This window comes from Corvus hawaiiensis, chromosome 1, assembly GCF_020740725.1.
Source record: "Corvus hawaiiensis isolate bCorHaw1 chromosome 1, bCorHaw1.pri.cur, whole genome shotgun sequence".
NCBI lineage: Eukaryota > Metazoa > Chordata > Aves > Passeriformes > Corvidae > Corvus > Corvus hawaiiensis.
In genome coordinates, this window is record NC_063213.1 from 72,880,279 (window position 1) to 72,898,597 (window position 18,319).

The following is an 18,319-nucleotide window of genomic DNA, read 5'->3' on the forward strand; positions in this document are numbered from 1 at the left end:
ATTAGAGGAGTTATGCATTGCGATTTCACTGTCTTGTTTTGCATAATACATACAGAACTAAGCTGTGAGGAAAATGAGGCAGACACAGGGAATGGATGATTTGGGCATCTGGTTAATAAATAAGCTGTATAGGGCAGAAGCGAGAAAGAAGAGATACCTGTTTGTGGCTCGGCTTGATTACTTTTCACCAAAGTAAAAAATAACGTTGCAAATGTCCTTAATGTAGAAATTAATGTCTTTGTTATTATGCAAGACTGACATTTTCTGGTTTGTATACACAGCCTGTGTTAGTCAGAGATTTCAGATGATAATAATTTGAATTCATAAATAAAAGCCATGCTTGAAAGGAAGATTTCTTAAATAACTTGGATAACAAATAGTCAATTCATGATGTTACTTTGATTCTGCAGAACCGCAGTGAACACGTGTATGAGCCAGCGTAGGCAGGGCACAGGAACAACCACAAGGCCACAGAAAAATGCAAAGAAGTAAATTTTATTTTGTTACCTCACCAAATAAGGCACCCCAGAGCAGCACCCAGGCAGAGATGCAGGCACTATTGAGTTTGGTTCACGCTAAAGGTTCCGCCGCTTGGATCCCTGAGTCCTGGCTGCCAGGCAGTGTTTTGGCCTCCCTTGCCCAGGCTTTCCCGAAGGAAAAGTGGCTCTCACCTACCCACCGAGGAGGGGTCAGCTATGCCCCACATGGTTTTTCTTTTGTTTTCTACAACCTTATGCAAAGCCCAGCATAAAGGATCATTAACTTTAAAAAACCCCCAATCTTTACACAAGCAGCATATATGATCTGACTGCACTTCATTCATGCATGTAATGTATGGCTTTATAACTTTTTTGTAATTTATGAAGTATTAACGAAATCAGCTCCAGGGCTAGGCACATCTTTGTGACAGACATGTCACAAAACCACAAATAAAATGGATCCATGGTCATGGAATTTATTCTACTGGAACAAATTTTTAAAGGAATTACATATTTACAATTTCTAATATAATCATTTATATCAACAGCAGAAGTAGGAAAAAACTGTAAAAATGCACAAAGTCTCTGTATCTCACTTTCTCAGAGAGTCAAGTTAGCAAATGAACCCTGTTATTTCAGAAGAAATTACAAGCAAAATCTGTTCCTAATAAAAGAAAATATTCTAGGTGGCATTTTGTCCTTCCTGTTTCAGTTTCATTTCCAATAAATTCTGTAGGGTTTTTTTCCTCTTAAAGTGCCAATTTTCTCTATAAGTATATTGATTTCTAAATTATATAGTTCTGAAACTGTTAATTCCCAAACAGCAATACTGAAATGGGTGAAAACCTAGTACAGAAGGTTTTGCTGCTGACTTCAGTAAAGCTAAATCTTTGTTTCTGAAGAAACCATCAATTCCTTACAGGATTTAAAACATAAAAGCATGCACATGCACACATACTTTTTAACCTCAAAAATATGTAAAAGTGAAAATACCAAGCCAGTGTCTGTACATTAGGGATATTATTTGAGCCACCAATAAAATACTCTAAGGCAAAATAAGAAAATATTAATGAAACAGAAAATAAACATAAATGATATTCTGTGGATGGGGCAGAAGCCATGAGCTGCTCTAGAGAAATGAGAGGGTCATCTCGAGCACAACACTTAGGAAAGATCATTACACAGACCTACAGTTTTAAGAGCATTTTTAAGATCATTTTTTAAAAGATATAATACAACTCAGGACCAAATCTGTTACCAAATTACAAAAGACATACATAATGGAAAATCATTTTAAGAAATTATATATTTTATTTCACAACCACAAAGAAACAGGACAAAATCCCCCAATTTTTAGACAAAAAGTTATTTCTCTTGTACCAATTTTAAGAAACAAGACAGTAAAAATAATAATTACAGAACTAATCTGAACAAAGCCAAATAAGTAACAGTTCAGATGCAACCGACTGGGAGAAAGCAATGCAACTCAACCCCTGGCTGGGTCAGCTTGGGTTCTAGTGCCACCTGCTGAAATAACAGTAGTCTTCCCTTCCCAGTCACAGCTAATACACAATTTAAATTAATCCTCTGCCTTACACAGCAACACGTGAAGAAAGGTCATGAAGAAGATGAAGTGCTTGAGTAATCTAAGTGCACATCCAGAGAACCATACACTGAACGTAGTAAACTGAGAACTTTCTCTTGAATCATGTCAACCTGCTCTGAAGGGCAGTAGTCATCCAAACTTGATCTGTAAAAAAAAAAAACATGAGAATACAGATATCACCACCATGACCACATTGTGTATTTCTGCAATGCTCTGCACCTAGGCTGAAGCTTCTTTCAAACTGTGGCAAGTTTTGCCTCCCAGTATCCCTTCAAAGCTGTGCTCCTCATCACCACTTTTTAAGTTTAATATAAAGTCTGCAGCAGATCAGGAACATGACCTAATCTTTCCAGTTCTACTCTCTTCCTGAATCTGACACAGAACACACTGGCAGTCAAAGTTCAAGCAAATGATCTAATTAAAGGGCATGTGGAAAATTAAGATTGAAAAATTCAAATGCTACTGGTAAAGTAGGCAGGAAAACATGAAAAACAGATTTTCAAAATAACTGGCATATAGCATTTTTTACAGTATCTATTAATGAACTTCAAACAGATACTAGTAAAAAGCAGAGCTGACTTCCTGAATTTTTTATCTGTCAAGATCTACAGAGATGATTCTAGTTTCTTCACAACAGTGGATAATAACCCGCAAACTGGCACAGGAAATACAGCTTTCTTTTATTGCAGGCATTAGCCTTACCAGTTCTTGCTGACAAAACCAGTTTCATGTCAGCTTCTGCTACTGTTGCCTGCTCTTTAAGGGCACAATTCGTATTTCTGAATGATTAAATTGCGATAATTTGTCAAGAGGTACACTGTGGTCTTTAAATTAGGTATTTTCAGGACAGATCCTTGGTTGTCCCAGGTCCCTGGCCTCAAAGTCCATCCTGTTATTCTAAATAACAGCCTTACAGTCCTGGAAGCATAACTTTTAGCCCGTAACAAAGTTTTACTAGAGCTTTAAAGAATATAAACCCCTTTCAGCCGACTAGATGAAAACCAGTTCCAGCAAAAGTTTCACTGAAAAAAGAAATCCTATCTGTAGTACAATAAACCCTAGAGCAAGAGTGCAAGGAAGGTGGGATTTCAGCCCAAGCCAGCTTTGCTCTAATTAGCTCAAGTAATCAAGTAGAGGAGATGTATGAACTCCAGTACAGCTATCAATCCCAACAGACACAAGGCCTCATCACAGCCTTTGTATAACCTATGCTGAAGCTGATTAAGTCACCATGTTTTAACTGCCTTTGCAACCTGTGCCAGCTACTCTAAAGCCCCTTAAACCGGCTATCAGTGCAGAACTTTCTTTTAGCTGTGTCGATGCTGTCACTGCTTTATGATCAATGTTTTCAAATGTCAATTTTCACTCCACTATAAGGCTTCCACTTTAACAGAACTTAAGACAGAACCAGCCCTATACTGACAGGATCATTTAGCTTCGTGAGCACAGTCTGGGCATTTTGAAGTGAAAGTATCTGTGCAGTCTCACCGAGCAACTGTCACAAGCGTGGGCATGGGCAGATCTGTCAGTAGGACTCTAATGGATTGTATGAGGCCTTTGATCTCCTCTTCAGTGCTAACATGGTGAGGAAGCTCCACATAATCACAGGTCAGACCAGCCTGATGGACCTATGGGTAAATTAAAGAGAGATTTAATTTCTGTTGATGAATTATTGCTTATGCATGTAGAAAGTCTTTAGGATACCATCCCTAGCCCATCAGGTAACTTACACCTCTTCAGACAGTAAGAGTTGTGAGGGTTTTTCCCCCAGCTTGTCCTTTAAACAAAACAAGTAAAATTCTGGAAGTTGTATGGATTATTTCATTACCTCCAGTACACTCTACCTCTTCTTATGAAGTCAGAGTATGCTACAGCCCTTGAAGATGATATAGCTCTGATACTTTATAAATAGGTACCTTATTTTAAGTTCTAAAAAGAAGATCAACAGACTGGTGAAATTTAACTTCCCTTCACAGGATGCAGCCCGAGGCATCACAGCCCTGAAAGATCATACTAATGTTGCCTAAATATAGACAGATAAGCAGATTAGAAGTTTAGCAGCTTTGAAAAAGAAAAGCTGGTCTAAGTAATGAGAAATAAAACCCCAGGAAAATTACCAAAATCTCACAAAGTCCTGAATCAAGAAGCAAGTCTGAAAGTAAGTATGATTCTCCCTCCAGATGCTTTTGACATCTGTCCGCTTTTTTCTCTTTTACTTTGTCACCTACCATTTCATAGTCTGGGCTTTCCATCCTGGTTTTCAAACTGTGAACTAGTTGAAGAAGTGGCTTCATTCTGGAGTTAAAACAAAACCAAAATTTGTTACAAACACTTGGAAACACATATTTATACCTTAAATGTTTAAAAAAAAGGAAAAAGGAAAAAAGAGAAGTTATAGCCTAAGATTTGAAAATGAAATTTGCTCCTCTGTGTCATCTTGCACTTGCAAAAATGGAAATTATCAGTATTATTGCACTGTTCCACCAGGTCTTTCTTATAAAGTCCCTATACCTATACCTGCCTCTGGCAAGTCCTCCTTGTGCTTCTTTTAGGGTAGATCTGCAGAGAGGCTGTTGTAGCTCAAAAGTCATATATACTTTATAGGAAATACTTCATGGCACTGTTACAGAGGTTGGACAGTAACTGCTGCATTTGATGTGGGAAATTGAGTCATTTTCCTATCAAAAAAAAGCTCAAGCTTTCCCTGTATCTTTTCAGCTGAAAACATTTAGTTTAAAAGCAGATTGATGCAGTTCAGATGTTTAGTGGAGACTGTTGCTCAGATACACTTCCATTAACTTCCATTTTTCCAGAGAAAGCAGAACCTTCAGGAGCACCAAAGAACTCCATGTCCTCCTTGATTTGTTGCTTTTTTTGAGAACTGTGCTACACACTGATGACTAAGGTTTTAATCACCAAATATGCCTCCATCCATAGACAACAGAACTTGCATGAAGCTGTACAAGACTGACCTTCCAAAGCTTACAGTGGCACTGAAAACAGCAGACTGCCTTTTCTTTTCTTTTAACTCTTTCTCCTCCAGAATTGAAGGAAAAATGGCATACTTGCATAGATCCTATCCATTTCTGTTATCAAAATGCTGGATTAATCAGTTCTCAAACTTCTGTTTGCAATTTAGGCCCCTTAGAAATCTCCTACCCAGGATATGAAGCCCATTTCTGTAGGGTTTCTTCGTCATCACTGTCACACAAATCTGCAAATGCTGCTTCCAGATCTTCCAGCTGATGAACACGGTTTTCAACACAATCCAACAAGTCTTCCTTTAAATAAGCATATATGAAAGTATGTCAGGAAAAAAAAGAGGTAAGAACATAATGATTTACCCTATGATTTAAATTCTGTAATGATTTATCTACTGGAAGTGGGGAATCAGAAACAACTGATTTATTCCTACAGCACATCTTTTCAAGAGGATCATAACGAATGCCTGCAGAAACTGTTACACTTCCAGAATAAATCACCTCACTTTGCTCTCTTTTTCCTATTACAAATTTTAAAAAGCCACCTTTTAAGTATGTACCTGTTTTTACTGCTGATTGACTAAGAAATGTGAAAATCAATCTGCCAATATTCAACATATCTCTATTTCTTTATTCACATATATCAATTAGGTTTATTTGTGATAATTAAATGCGTTGAATCTCTCTGTATTAGTTTTCAGACGAGATTATGAAAGCTTGTATTTCCATGTTTTAGAAGCACACAGCCCATAAAATGAAAAGTACATTACAGTGGCATAATACCATCCTTTCCACATCTGAACAAAAAAAGTTAAAATACCAATTACACATTCATCACAGCTCTGACTATCAAGAAAGATCAACAAGGGAAGGAAGGGGAGAGCCTGGAGGTAGGGGGGAAAAAAAAAAAGGAACTGGCCACCAAAAAAACAATAAAAGAAACACTCCACCAAACCTGAGCCCTGTCGAGCCATAAAAAGAACAAGTTGGCTGGTGACTTCCTATGTTTTCATTACTTCCTTGCCAATTATCATTTGTTTACAGAAATAAATTTTCACACTCATGCTAAACATTTATGCAATTCACATGTTTAATCAAAACATTTAATAATAAAAAATTCCTAAGTTGCTGCTGATTAGCATTCAGCTGCATAGCTTAATGTGAGACCACTTCATTAAGCACCTTTGATAGGTTCCTTCCTGTTGTCGTAACTCATTTTCATTGGGTAAATAAAAAGAATCATTCCTTCATACATTCCACAAGGAAGCATCATACCTCTGCTGCATTTTTATGTGGCTTCTTGAAATTGTACAACTCTTGCAAAAGCTCGTATTCTGTCTTTGAAAAAGAAAAAAAAGAAGAAAATGACTCTTCAAATGAGAAACCAAATCCACAAAGCCTTCCTTCTTCAAAAAAAGATAATTTCCCTACTCTAGTACTGCAGACAATAATGAACATAACAGCCTCTCATCAGGACAGGCTACCATTCTTTGGATAATCAACACTACTGTGCCTTTTGAAAGGCAGTCTCCTGATACCATCATGGCTTTCTAGGCACATTATACAGGGTAAAAAATGATAAAATCTATCATCCCTCCCTGATGAATCTTGCTGTGGGTATTTGGAAGGTAACCTCTGGAAACCCAAGCATAGCTTTTATGTCCCAATCAACAAGCAGAAGTTGAGTATACCCCTGACCTTGAATGTACACTCAGTATTGATATCAAGCGTACAAAATTCCCCCTATTTGGTGGTTGTAATTTTTTACCATGTACGCTCCCATAGAAATATTTCTTTAAAATGGAAATATCTCTTTAAAATATTACCATGAATCATTAACCATGCCCAGCTAATCTGTTAATTTAGCTTAGGTAAGAGTTTCTCCATAGACATAAATACTTAAGGCTGGGACTCTTTTGTGAGTGGTACAAGGCTACTCAATTTCCATACTTACCTGTGTGTACATTTCTTTGAATGGATTTTTAACTGAAAAAAAATCCAGGTCAATGTCCAAAACATATGCATCCCCTTTCTGCAGTACTTGGCAGACATCTTTAACAACATCCCTTAATGGGCATTCACTGTTTTTGAGACAGCTTGAAGCTGAGCACTCTGCCAAGGTTTCTGCTCTACTGAGGGCACCTGCATTTTGTATTTCCTTTTTCTTCACACTCGGGATCGTGTGATCAAGGTCACCAGGAGCTACTGAAGAGGCAGAAGTGGCACTTGCTGTGTCATCTGTATTTAGCTTCAGTCTTTTAGCAGATGCTACTTTGCCATTTCCTTCCGGGCTGTTTGATGACTCAGTAGGATTGATGAGAATGACGTGCAAATTTAAAGGCTTCTGGTTTTCTAGCTGATCAGCAGGAACATAAAGACCATCACTTAAGAAGTAATGATCTGTGCCAGTAACCCTAGAATTGACAATAACTCACAGTTAATATACCTCTTGGCAAAGAACTTAGGAAAAAGCATCTTATACTTTAGGGATCCAGAGAATAAATAGACGTTTGATGGGTAATGAAAGCAATAAAACTGTGTATTCAAAATTATTTCTTTTAATCCTCAGGTTTAAATTACATTAAAGTTTTTTCTACTTCTTTATTGTGGAATAAATACATTAAAATTCACTCTATATTTTTTATGATATCCCTACAAGGTTTTAATGGATAAGAAAAAGATCCTGCATTATGTGCTACTAAGATTAATTTGTGATTGAATTGCATTTTAAAGACAGCATCCAGAATTGGCAAGATATTATCAATACTATAGCACATAAGATTGCAAAGCTATGGATATTTTCTCTTGCTTTTCTACTTTTCCACGAAAATTATGATAGTTGGGTTTGAGACGTGCCCTGAAATGCATAAATATTGATCTAGTGCAAGTACAATATTATGGGTAAATTCATAGGTAGAATTTAACTTTTTTTACCTCCAATTCTCTAAGTGATAAAGATGGTTACTAGAGGATAAATAGCTAACTATCAATTAAATCCCCTTGAAAAAAATCCAAAACAACTAACCAACCAAAAGCAACACTAAAACCACTACTTATGAAAATTTAAAGAATAGACTTTTCAAGCTGTATTTCAGTACATTAAGCCTTAAGCATCATAAACTCATATTAAAAATAAGATTAACAAGTGTGAACTTCTGCTCACTTGTGGTAAGGCCTCATTTGATTACAGGATATCACCATCAATCAACCACAAAGACAAATAATTTCCTAAGCAGAAGAAATTTGAAGCTTTGTTCCCCAGTGTTTTGTAGATGCATTACCCTGAGCTTGCCAAGGTGAGAGGCTGGATTACAACTCCATCTTGTTGACAAGGCATTCACAGGACATCTTCCCAGAAATTCTGCTGGGTTCAACATGAGCTCATTGTACCTCAGTGTCCACTAAGGAAGAGGCTGTGTCTATTGCCTATCCATCTCTTGTCATCAAAACTTTTAGGACATTTGTATTTATGAGGACTCCTTCCCTTTCTTCCTTCATGATTTTGGTGAGCCTAGAACCTGAAGAAAATGTACCTGACCGTCTTCAAAAGGAAGCCTGAAATGTTGTTTTCATGATGGCTAAGGCCACCCGTGAGAGAGCTATTCAACACTGGCTAAATGATTAAATGTAACAGAAAGCACTAGCTTTTTAAAAAAAATTATTTAGGTTCCCTTTAGGCTTCAGATTCAGATTGAGAGCTTTAAGTGTTTTATTTAAGGTGGTAAAACAAAGCATTTCTCTGCTGTTTTCTGTTAAACTTGCTTCAAAAGATTTATTCTGCTATGCTCACAAGAGACATGATTTACAAATATCCACTAAAGCTGCACAAAATCACAACACAGTAAATATGGTGAATGCAAAATTATTATGGTCTACATCCTGCAGAATGATGAGGGGCTCTGACTGGAACTTGAATCACAGAATAATTAAGATTCAAAGAGACAACTGGAAGTCTCTAGTCAATCATCTGATCAAAGCAGAACTAACTTCAAAGCTATATGAGGCTGCCCAGGTCAATTTATCAAATAATGGAGAATTCACTACCTGAGTACCTGTTTCAGTACTTAGCTAAATTAACTTCAAAAAACCAAAAAAACTCCAAAAAACAAAAAAAACTCACCCCACACTAGAAAAACAGAGTCACAGATGATATCAAATAATAATTTTACTAGTTAGAGCAAAGACTAAATTGATACAAGTGTAACTGCATTATGTCCTAAAGAAATTATACATACAAATTACATTTTCATCTTTATCCAAGAACACAAAAAAATTCCAATGGAAAGCTATAGAGATGGCTTTTATATTACTAGTACGACAGCAGACAATTTACCTGATTGTTGTTGTTGATACATCTTTCCCAACTAGAAAATTGTGTTTCCCTTCTGAGATCTGCTGAGCCCAGGGTGGGTGAAGCCATACTACTTGAGAAATATGGCCAGCATAAACAGCAGGCATAATCCAGTTCTCAATACTTAATTCGCTGTAATCAACACAGAAAGACAGAAGACAGCAATGTTACTTTCCCTATAAATAAAAATGGTCAAGAACACCACAAACATCTTCCACGTCTTGAAGGCCCCCATGCAAATCATCTAAAATTAGTACTCCACGTAAGGGTAACATCATCAAAGAAAGAAAAGGAGGGAAATCTTTATTCATAAGACAAACCAACAAAGTCTGTACTAGATATAAAAAAGTTTGGACATAAGAGTGGAATCAGCTTCACTCTTAGCATGGCACTTCGATTATAAACTCCTCAGTGGTGGACCTGGCAGTGTCAGGTTAATGGTTGGACTCGATAATCTTAGAGGCCTTTTCAACCTTAATGATTCTGTGATTCTATGCCCTTTTCCTCTTGATACATCAGAAAGGAGAAAGTGCAAGGAACATTGGTCTAAATAACTTCAAACTGACCCCATGGGAGTATTTTATTGTAAACTGCTCCAAGTATATTTTAAATGTCATCCCAGTAATTAAAGTGAGTCAATCCACATCCACAGGATTAGCATCTTTCCCCATTATCAAGACCCTATTTTCTTAGGTGTATGATGCCAACTATATCCTGGGCTGAAGCAAAAGCATGATGAGCAGGTCACAGGAGGGGATTCTGCCTCTCCACTCTGCTCGTGTGAGACCATACCTGGAGTGCTGCATCCAACTCTGGGCCCCCAACATAAGAATTACACGGACCCATTGAAGCAGGTCCAGAGAAGGCCACGAAGATGATCAGAGGGCTGGAATACCTTTCCTATGAGGACAGGTTGAGAGAGCTGGGGTTGTTCAGCCTGAAGGCTGCACAAAGACCTTACAGGACCTTCCAGTACCTAAAAGGGGACTAGAAGAAAGCTGGAGATGGATTTTTTACAACAGCATGCAGTGACAGGACAAGAGTTTAAAGGATGTGTGTTTAGATTAGATATTAGGAAGAAATTCTTCACTGTGCGTGTGGCAAGGGACTGGAATGGGTTGTCCAAGAAACTGTAGATGATCTATGCCCGGAAGTGTTCCAGGCCAGGTTAGATGGGCCCCCGAGCAACCTGGTCTAGTGGAAAGTATCCCTGCCCATGGAAGGGGAGTTGGAACTAGATGATCTTTAAGGTTCCTTCCAACCCAAACCATTCAATGATTTTATGATAGAGTCCATAAAGCCTTTTAGTCATCCAACAAAGAGAACAAAATATTGACTAATTTATTTTAAAACAGGAAGAGCAAGACAACAGCAGACATCACTGTGGCTTATTACCTACCTACCTTAGATGGTGGGGGAAAATATTGGTCTTTATGATTCTAACAGGAATATCTTGTTCTACTTCAGATATTCAGCATGACAACAAAGGATGTGCTACTTCAATCTCAAAGTCAGTTTTTCAGTGTGAAGAGAGAAAGACTGTTTTAAAACTACAGATTTTCAGACAAAGCATCCACGCAGAGTGCTTTCCCGTTACCCAGAGGAACTACTTGGGATAATACCATCATACACTACTGAGCAAATACACAAAGCAAACTCATACACGTTAAATTGCCTGATATGCAGTGTGACTTTTTCCATTAAAAAATAAAGTTTCAGCAAAAGTGAAAAGACAGAAAATACAACTTGAATCTGACTTATACCTCTTTTGTTCATCCTTCCTATGCAGTCATACCAATACTCACTGTGAATCAAACGCAGCAACAAGTAGACTTAAAGTCTGCTCTGATGCAGTACCCAGGACTTACCTAAAAAGAGCTTCTTTGTCAAATACAGTGTCTGCAGGCATATTCACAGGAATAAGAAGGTCTGGATGGGAATCAAGATGAACAAAACTGATGTTACTGGCAGGAAGATGCTTTGAACCAATGGCACGATAGATGAAAGGCAGCACCTAAAACGACATGAATAAAAACATTTTAATGATAACCAGTGGGCTGAAAAATACAACGGCTTTAGCAGCAAAAACACCAGTACCACTTTTTTTCCTTTAGAATTTGGATTAGAGGGAGGAGGAGACAGAAGACAATACAAAGGGGAAACAACTCCAGTGGCAAGAAAACTCATGAACAGTAATCATTTTGAGCCCAAGCGTTCCAGATGAGAAACAGAAGAATCACAGCTTTACACCCTTTTTTCTTCTTTATAGGAAGTCTTGTTTGCAGTAGCTCTTCTCACTAGCCATTCAACTCGGTTCCTAGATGGTTTTTTTCATTTACAACTAAGCCCCAGGAATGCCTTTCCTCTTCTGCAGACCACTGCCCCTGTATTTCCTTCCCCAAGCCATAAAGCTTCTTCACCACGCATGGCTGCTGTGGAGATAAAAGCATTTTGCTCCTTGTGTTTTCTAAGTTAACTGATACAGACTGAAAACGGACCCAACCATGATTTAAACTTTAGCTTACCTTTCCCTCTTGAAGAATTAATTCTGAATCCCTACACGACTAAGTGGTTGTAATAGAGACTACCTTTCTCAACTGCCCAGCTTTATCCCCTGCTGAAGGTCACATAGTGTGAAAAACAGGAGATGAGGCAATTCACCAATTTACAGCATGGAAAAAAAATACATAGGATGGTAAAAATGAGAAAACTGATGGCTGATTCATGATACTTCTTACTCAGAACTGCAGTACACACAGTCTCTTCCACAGTTAGAGGGCATCAACTACCTTGGCTGCCAGAGCAAATCCAACAGGGATTGTGAATCACAGCCCTATTACACAGGGAATGTGAAAACTGCAAGAAGCAAAAAAATTATGTGTGACCTCTACATTACAACAGAAACTGAGCTACTTTTTTGGATACAACTGATTAAGATGACAAACCCTGCACATGGAATGGGCATAACTGTAAACCTATGTATACTATTGCAATAGTAGATAAAACAAGGTTAAAAAGAACATGGGTTCTGTGATCTATAGCTTTTACTTCTTTGGAAAAAAGAAGTAATCTGGCCTACTAAACAACCTACAATCTTTTCAATTAAAATTGAAAATTACCTCAGGTAAGTGCAACTACAGATTGCAAGAGAAACAAGAGACTAGTATCTCTAACCTTGCAAATTCTCCTGATTTGGATTAAGAACAAAATTTCCTTCATGACAGCTGTCATTATTAATCAATGCATGATGCAGCTACTGAAAACTTGTTCCAGAAGAACATCACTGTCAGCAAGACTGATAAAACTTTCTGTGAAGTTCGTACACTTTGGGACAAAAAGCCATTTATGTTTTATACAAGATAGACCAATCCATCCACACTCATATACTGAAAACACAGTGTATATACTTAGTATTAATAAAACTTTAAGCTAATTAAAAACAGAAATATAGTGACTAAAACAAAGAAGGATCATTAAGAGGCACTATTTAAGAATTCCTACCACAGTGACATTAAGTTCTTGGATGCCATGAAAAATAAGCTATCACAGCATCATATATTCAACGAGTCCTAGCAAAAATGAAGTGCATTAAACTACTTAAAAATTTGTACCCTTGTTTTCTTTAATAAACTTTACTACACTAATATTTTCTCTTTGTAAAGAATCTGTTATTTTAGGAATAAAGCCTCAGTTTATGCCACTATAAAAAACCCCATGAGAAACCAGAAACAGCAGTTCAAAACAAATTCCTTCTTCACTTCCTTTTTCAATGATTGACCGAGAAAAAAACAAAGCTCCAGATTTAACATTTCTCATCTAGCAGAAGTCAATCTACTTGTTGGGATGGGATTATATTTACTTATCCTCTGTTGACATGTCATACACTGGGTAGGGTTGAGTTTCCAAGTACTCCAGTAATATCTAGCAAATTATAACAGCAGTGTAATGTAGGTATTGTTTCCTTTTAACTATAGCAACTAATGATAAAGAAGAAAAAAAGAGTCAGCAATAATTACTTTAAAAGATGCCAAAATACGATCATGGCAGTAAGTAGCTCAATCACTGAATCGGGAAGGAAGATCAGGCCACCTGGGCACTGAACTTCACTGATGATTCAGCAGCGGAAGGAAAAGCAGGTTTAGGGTTTGTGCATAGACGTGGAAGGGAGCGCCGTTCCCAAGGAAGCGCCCGGAGAACCCGCACACATGACAGGAAAGCGCATCTCCTGGGGAGGCCGCCAGTGACCGCGCCGGGCGCCTCTCTTCGCTCCCATCTGCCGCACTGAGCCTCCGCGCCGCGGAGAAACACGCCAACACAAACACACACACACCAGCCCGAAACCGAAGCCCCTCCCCATGCCCCACCCGAGGGAGTCCCCATCCCAGGCAAGCCCGCGGGGGGCACTCACGTCCTGGTGGTCCTCCACCACCCACACGGGCAGGGCCGAGTAGTGCCGCCGGGCGGCCCCGCGGGGCCGGGACGCGCCGCCGGGCCCCGGCTCCGCTCCGCTCATGCCGCCGCTGCCCGCGGGCGGGCGGCGCTTCCGCCCGCAGCACCTCCCACCGCTTTCCTGTTCCGGAGCCGGGGCGCTGCGGGCAGCGTTTGCCTCGGCGGCGGCGAGGGCGCCAGGTGGGCTCGGCGTGTCGGGCTGTCCGCGGAGGGGCGGCGGGGCTGCTCTTGGGCCGCGCCGCGGTGCTCCGCAGCGGTCGGGGCCGGGGCGTGACGGGGGCGCCGGTCCCGGGGTCGGGGGCGCGGCGGCTCCGCGGGGCTGGCGGGGCCGTGCGGCGGAGCAGAGCCCGGTGCGGGGAGCGGGGCCCGGCCGGGGGCGGCTCTGTGCCCCCGCCCCACCCGGGGCCGTGGAAGGCGGCGGTGCGGTGAAGCGGGGTGTCACCGGATGGGTCAGGTCGGAAGGGACTAGTGTGTTATCTGGTCCAAGCTCCCGGCTCCACCAGGGTCATCCCAGAGCACATGGCACAGGATTGCGTCCAGACGGTTCTTGAATATCTCCGGTGAGGGAGACTCCACAACCTCTCTGGGGAATCCGTTCAGTGCGCGGGCACCCGCACAGTAAAGTTCTTCCTCGTGTTCAGGTGGAACTTCCTGTGCATCAATTTCTGCCCGTTCACTCTTGTCCTGTTGCACGGCACCACCGAGAGGAGCCTGGCTCCATCCTCTCTGACACCCTCCCTTAGACACTTACAGACATTGATGATGTCCCCTCTCAGTTCCTCTCTTCTCGATGTGTCGGTGCCGTTTTGCTCTCAGCAGCGCATCTGCAGGCAGAGGCGAATTTATTCGGTATTTTTTAGGGGACCAATGCTGCTTTAGAATGCAGTGGATCCCATCAGTGCAATAAATTTCCTCTTTAGGTGACAGGGAAAGGGAGTTTGTCCTTTTCTGTGTGTTTGAACTTACCTAACTTCAAATGAAAATTGAATGTGACTTGCTTTTGCAGCAGAGGGAGCTTTAAAATAATTTGGACATTTAAAATAGTTTTGTGTATTTTTGAATTTTTTTTTTCAGTTGTGATTCTGTGCATTCTGAAGGACTGAAATTAAAGTAGTAGGACTAGAGCAGTTCTCTGGCATTGGAGAGATCAGAGAGCCGATAAAGAAGATCCTTTATTTGAATGCTATGACATGTTAGAAAGAAACACGCTTAAAAGACAAGCACTGTGGTACAGCTTGTTTAAAGAAAATGTGTATGTGAATGTTAGTGAAGTCTAAAACAGTCTTCTGTTACAAGCCTGAGTTGTGTAAGAGCAAAGCAGGAGAACTAAAGCAAAACTAATTCAGCATCTACTAGATTGTAGTTAATAATGTCAAGAAAGTGTACTATTGCCAGACAAAATGGATGTTGACTTTCTTTTTTTCTCCCTGGTTTTGGGGTTTTTTTTGAGAGCCTTTACAAAGTTGGAGGGTACTGAGCAGGCACAGGCTGACTGGAAGGAACAAGTGGCTTTATGCCATCCTGGCCACTGTCTCCTGAAAGTGTGAGATTCTCACTTACTTTGGCGCTTGGTTGTTCTGGAGAGGGAATGAATGCCACCAATTCCAGTCGCTTCCACTATGCCGTGCATGTGTGAGGAGGGTCCTCGTGATTCCTCCTCTTTGATGTCTGTCCTTTTGTCCTGTGTTTCTTTTCCTTTCTCTGTCCAGTTCATCAGAAGCTGTCTACTTTCTCTCAGCAAGAGCTACATCTTTTGCTGCAGTGGCACCGGAATGCAGCTGAGAGTAGTGCTCTGAGCAGTCCAGATTGGCCATGTTGCACTATCGCAGGTGGAGTATAGTCTGTGCATGTACTTCAGCATCAGCAAAGCCTCAGGGAGAGGGAAGCTTTGTTTTCTTTTTCTTGTGGTCTTTCCAAATATGTGTGTCTCCCTTTTCTTTCTCACTTCCTCTCACGGAAAACAGAATTTGACTTCTGGAGGTGCTTAGATCATTTTTTTTTTTCTTTCCTCTTCCATTCCAGCCATAAGTTTGAGTGTTTTTTCCCCTTTTTTCAGTTTTGAAACTTAACATTGTAATTAAAGAATCAATTTTAACTTTAATGAAGCACAGTGGCTTTCATTTATAAGTGTTAGTGCCTTAAATACATACACAGTTTTGAGCAACACTTAAGCCTACTTGAAGCAGGGATAATTTCTCAAGGGTAACAGCGCTGAGAAGGCAGCTGAGGGATTTCTTGGGAACTATTTCTTTCAATGAATCTTCATGAAATTTTTTCCATAACCTGTAAGACATGTAACCTGTTTTTCCACAAAAATATACCTACCTCACTTAAAATACTTTGAAGGGTCTGTTGAATTCAGTCCTTTAGTAAACTGGGGACTCAACGGTGAATGTAAATTGCTAGTATCTCATTTAAAGTTTACGTGATTTGTTGGGCCAGGTACTATGGAATGAGGTGTTAGTCAAGTCATTCTGCCCGAAGTTTAGAATTGTGTTCTAGAAAGAACTCCTTGTTATGCAACTTGGGATGACCACTGCAGTTGTTAATAATGAGTGGTTTCTTTGGTGTGGGGTATCTGAAGGTTTTATATCAAAGTGTCTAAGTACTGGTAGAGGTGCTTGAATCCTTGACCTGCTATCATAACAATAATTTGTTGAAATTAACATTGCCCTAACTTGTAAAGCATGGTCCAGCTTGGGTTCTGGCTTAAAGACAGTAGAGTGCTTTCATGGATTAGGGCTTTAAAAGAATCAAAAGGGGCATAAATAACCTGCACTAAAGGTCTGAGGAGCACAAAGCTCCCAGTGAAAGTCCGTGGATATCATTTACTGCTTCTGTTAAAGGAAACTGCAACTTCAGTATTTTAGGAGTAGTTCCTGCAGATGCATTGAGGATGTCTGACAAAAATTGTGTGACACTGCATTTTTATTTCCCTCAATAAAGGTGAGCCATGTCTTTCCATTCTGGGCGAGGATGTCCCCGTGGCCAGGGGGGACCAGGAGCAAGAACTTCGTCACAGACCTACCGCCCTCAGAACCTCCGTCAGCTTCACCCACAGCAGCCCTCTGTACAGTACCAGTATGAGCAGCAAACTGCCCCTCCAACAACCTATTCCAACCCTCCAACCACCGGTTACATGCCTCCCAGGCCAGACTTTGTGCCCTATCCTCCTCCAGTGCCCCCTTCCACACAAAATCCCATCAGCCAGTGTCCCATGAGGCCGCCATTTCCAAACCACCAGATGAGGCAGAGCTTCCCAGTACCTCCATGTTTCCCTCCCACTCCTCCACCAGTGCCAAATCCTAGCAACACTCCCGTGCCAGGAACACCTGCTGGACAAAGCACCTTCCCTTACATGATGCCTCCCCCCACAGTACCGCACCCTCCCCCCCCGCCAGTCATGCCCCAGCAGGTCAGCTACCAGCCTGTGTACTCTGCAGGGTACTCGCAGCAGTCGTTCCCGCCGCCCAGCTTCAGCAGCTACCAGCACACCTCCGGCTCCTTCCCGAGCAGCACTGCCAGCAGCAGTGCCAGCAGCAGCCACTTCCGGCACACGGGGCAGTACCAGGGAGAGAAGTCCCAAAGCGATCGGCGGTCCCCAGACAGGAGCAAGCACTATGATGAGCACCGGCACCGCGAGCATGGTCACATGCATGGCGACAGGCATCGCTCCACTAACCACGGGGATCGTCGGGAGCGTGGCCGCAGTCCGGATAGAAGGAGGCAGGAAAGCAGTCGGCACCGGACAGATTATGACAGAGGAAGGATATCGCCTCATCACAGAAGTTACGAGCGAAACAGGTAATTTGAGGTGTTATCTGCCTGCAGGGGGAGAGGTGTCATCATTTGTTTCATAGTATGTGTTTGCATCAATGTTTTCTTCCCTTACCCTTGTTTTTCCCTCTAGCTCGGCAAGTAGCCAGTAGTCAGGTCTCATGGAAAGAGTTTCTGTTTAGACACTTTCAGGTACACTGCCTTTGCCTCGTGTTTGTGAGCTGGCAGACTTGTTGCTCTTGTCCATATATATAGTTTTCAAACAAGAGCTTCTTTGCATCCCACTGAGTGGATTGTTGAGTAGTGCTGAACATCTTTACTGTAGAAATTTATGTACATGTGGCAGGAAAATTGAGTTGGCACAGCTTTGTGCAGAAGACTCTACAAAGTTGAGTCTTGCAAACAATTAAGCCCCAGCATTCTGAATTTCAAGGTTTAGGTACCAGAGTTAGAGTGCCTGGTGTTACTTTCTTTCAATAAGCCTTGTATTTGTAGAGAATGCGGACTTGTTGGGGTTTTATAGTCTGATAGGAGCCCATATCTAATTCCTGCAATGAGATGTTTTAGTGAAAAGCTTGTTATGTTCAGGATGAAGACTCTCAGCAAGCCAGCCTGTGATCTCAAGAGAGGACTGTGGTGAAAATGAGTGTGGGCCAGTTGTAGGCTTCACTGATGT

General features: G+C 40.9%; 2 protein-coding genes across 4 annotated transcripts in view; one reads left to right on the top strand and one right to left on the bottom strand.

The window, feature by feature from the left end:
- Window positions 1-941: 941 nt before the first annotated feature.
- C1H5orf22 (chromosome 1 C5orf22 homolog) lies at window positions 942-13,945 on the bottom strand. 2 transcript variants are annotated; one of them, XM_048311014.1, is made up of 9 exons: window positions 13,826-13,945; window positions 11,286-11,431; window positions 9,400-9,549; window positions 7,021-7,480; window positions 6,342-6,404; window positions 5,245-5,366; window positions 4,314-4,380; window positions 3,574-3,713; window positions 942-2,229 (listed from the first exon to the last, which is right to left on the bottom strand). In XM_048311014.1, exons 1-9 carry the CDS (start codon window positions 13,928-13,930, stop codon window positions 2,097-2,099), a joined length of 1,386 nt encoding a protein of 461 aa, XP_048166971.1. In that variant the 5' UTR covers window positions 13,931-13,945; the 3' UTR covers window positions 942-2,096. The 2 variants fall into 2 exon arrangements, with proteins under 2 accessions (XP_048166971.1, XP_048166980.1); XM_048311023.1 differs by lacking the exon at window positions 13,826-13,945 and adding an exon at window positions 12,149-12,258.
- A 30-nt stretch (window positions 13,946-13,975) lies between these two features.
- DROSHA (drosha ribonuclease III) overlaps window positions 13,976-18,319 on the top strand; it is a 74,858-nt gene continuing 70,514 nt past the window's right edge. The window contains exons 1-3 of one of the 2 annotated variants that reach the window (XM_048311000.1): window positions 13,979-14,046; window positions 15,576-15,695; window positions 16,813-17,670. In XM_048311000.1, coding sequence (XP_048166957.1) covers window positions 16,820-17,670 — 851 coding nt within the window. In that variant the 5' untranslated portion in view covers window positions 13,979-14,046; window positions 15,576-15,695; window positions 16,813-16,819. Of the gene's footprint in view, window positions 14,047-15,575; window positions 15,696-16,812; window positions 17,671-18,319 lie in introns of both variants that reach the window. The other variant, XM_048310989.1, reaches the window with a different exon arrangement.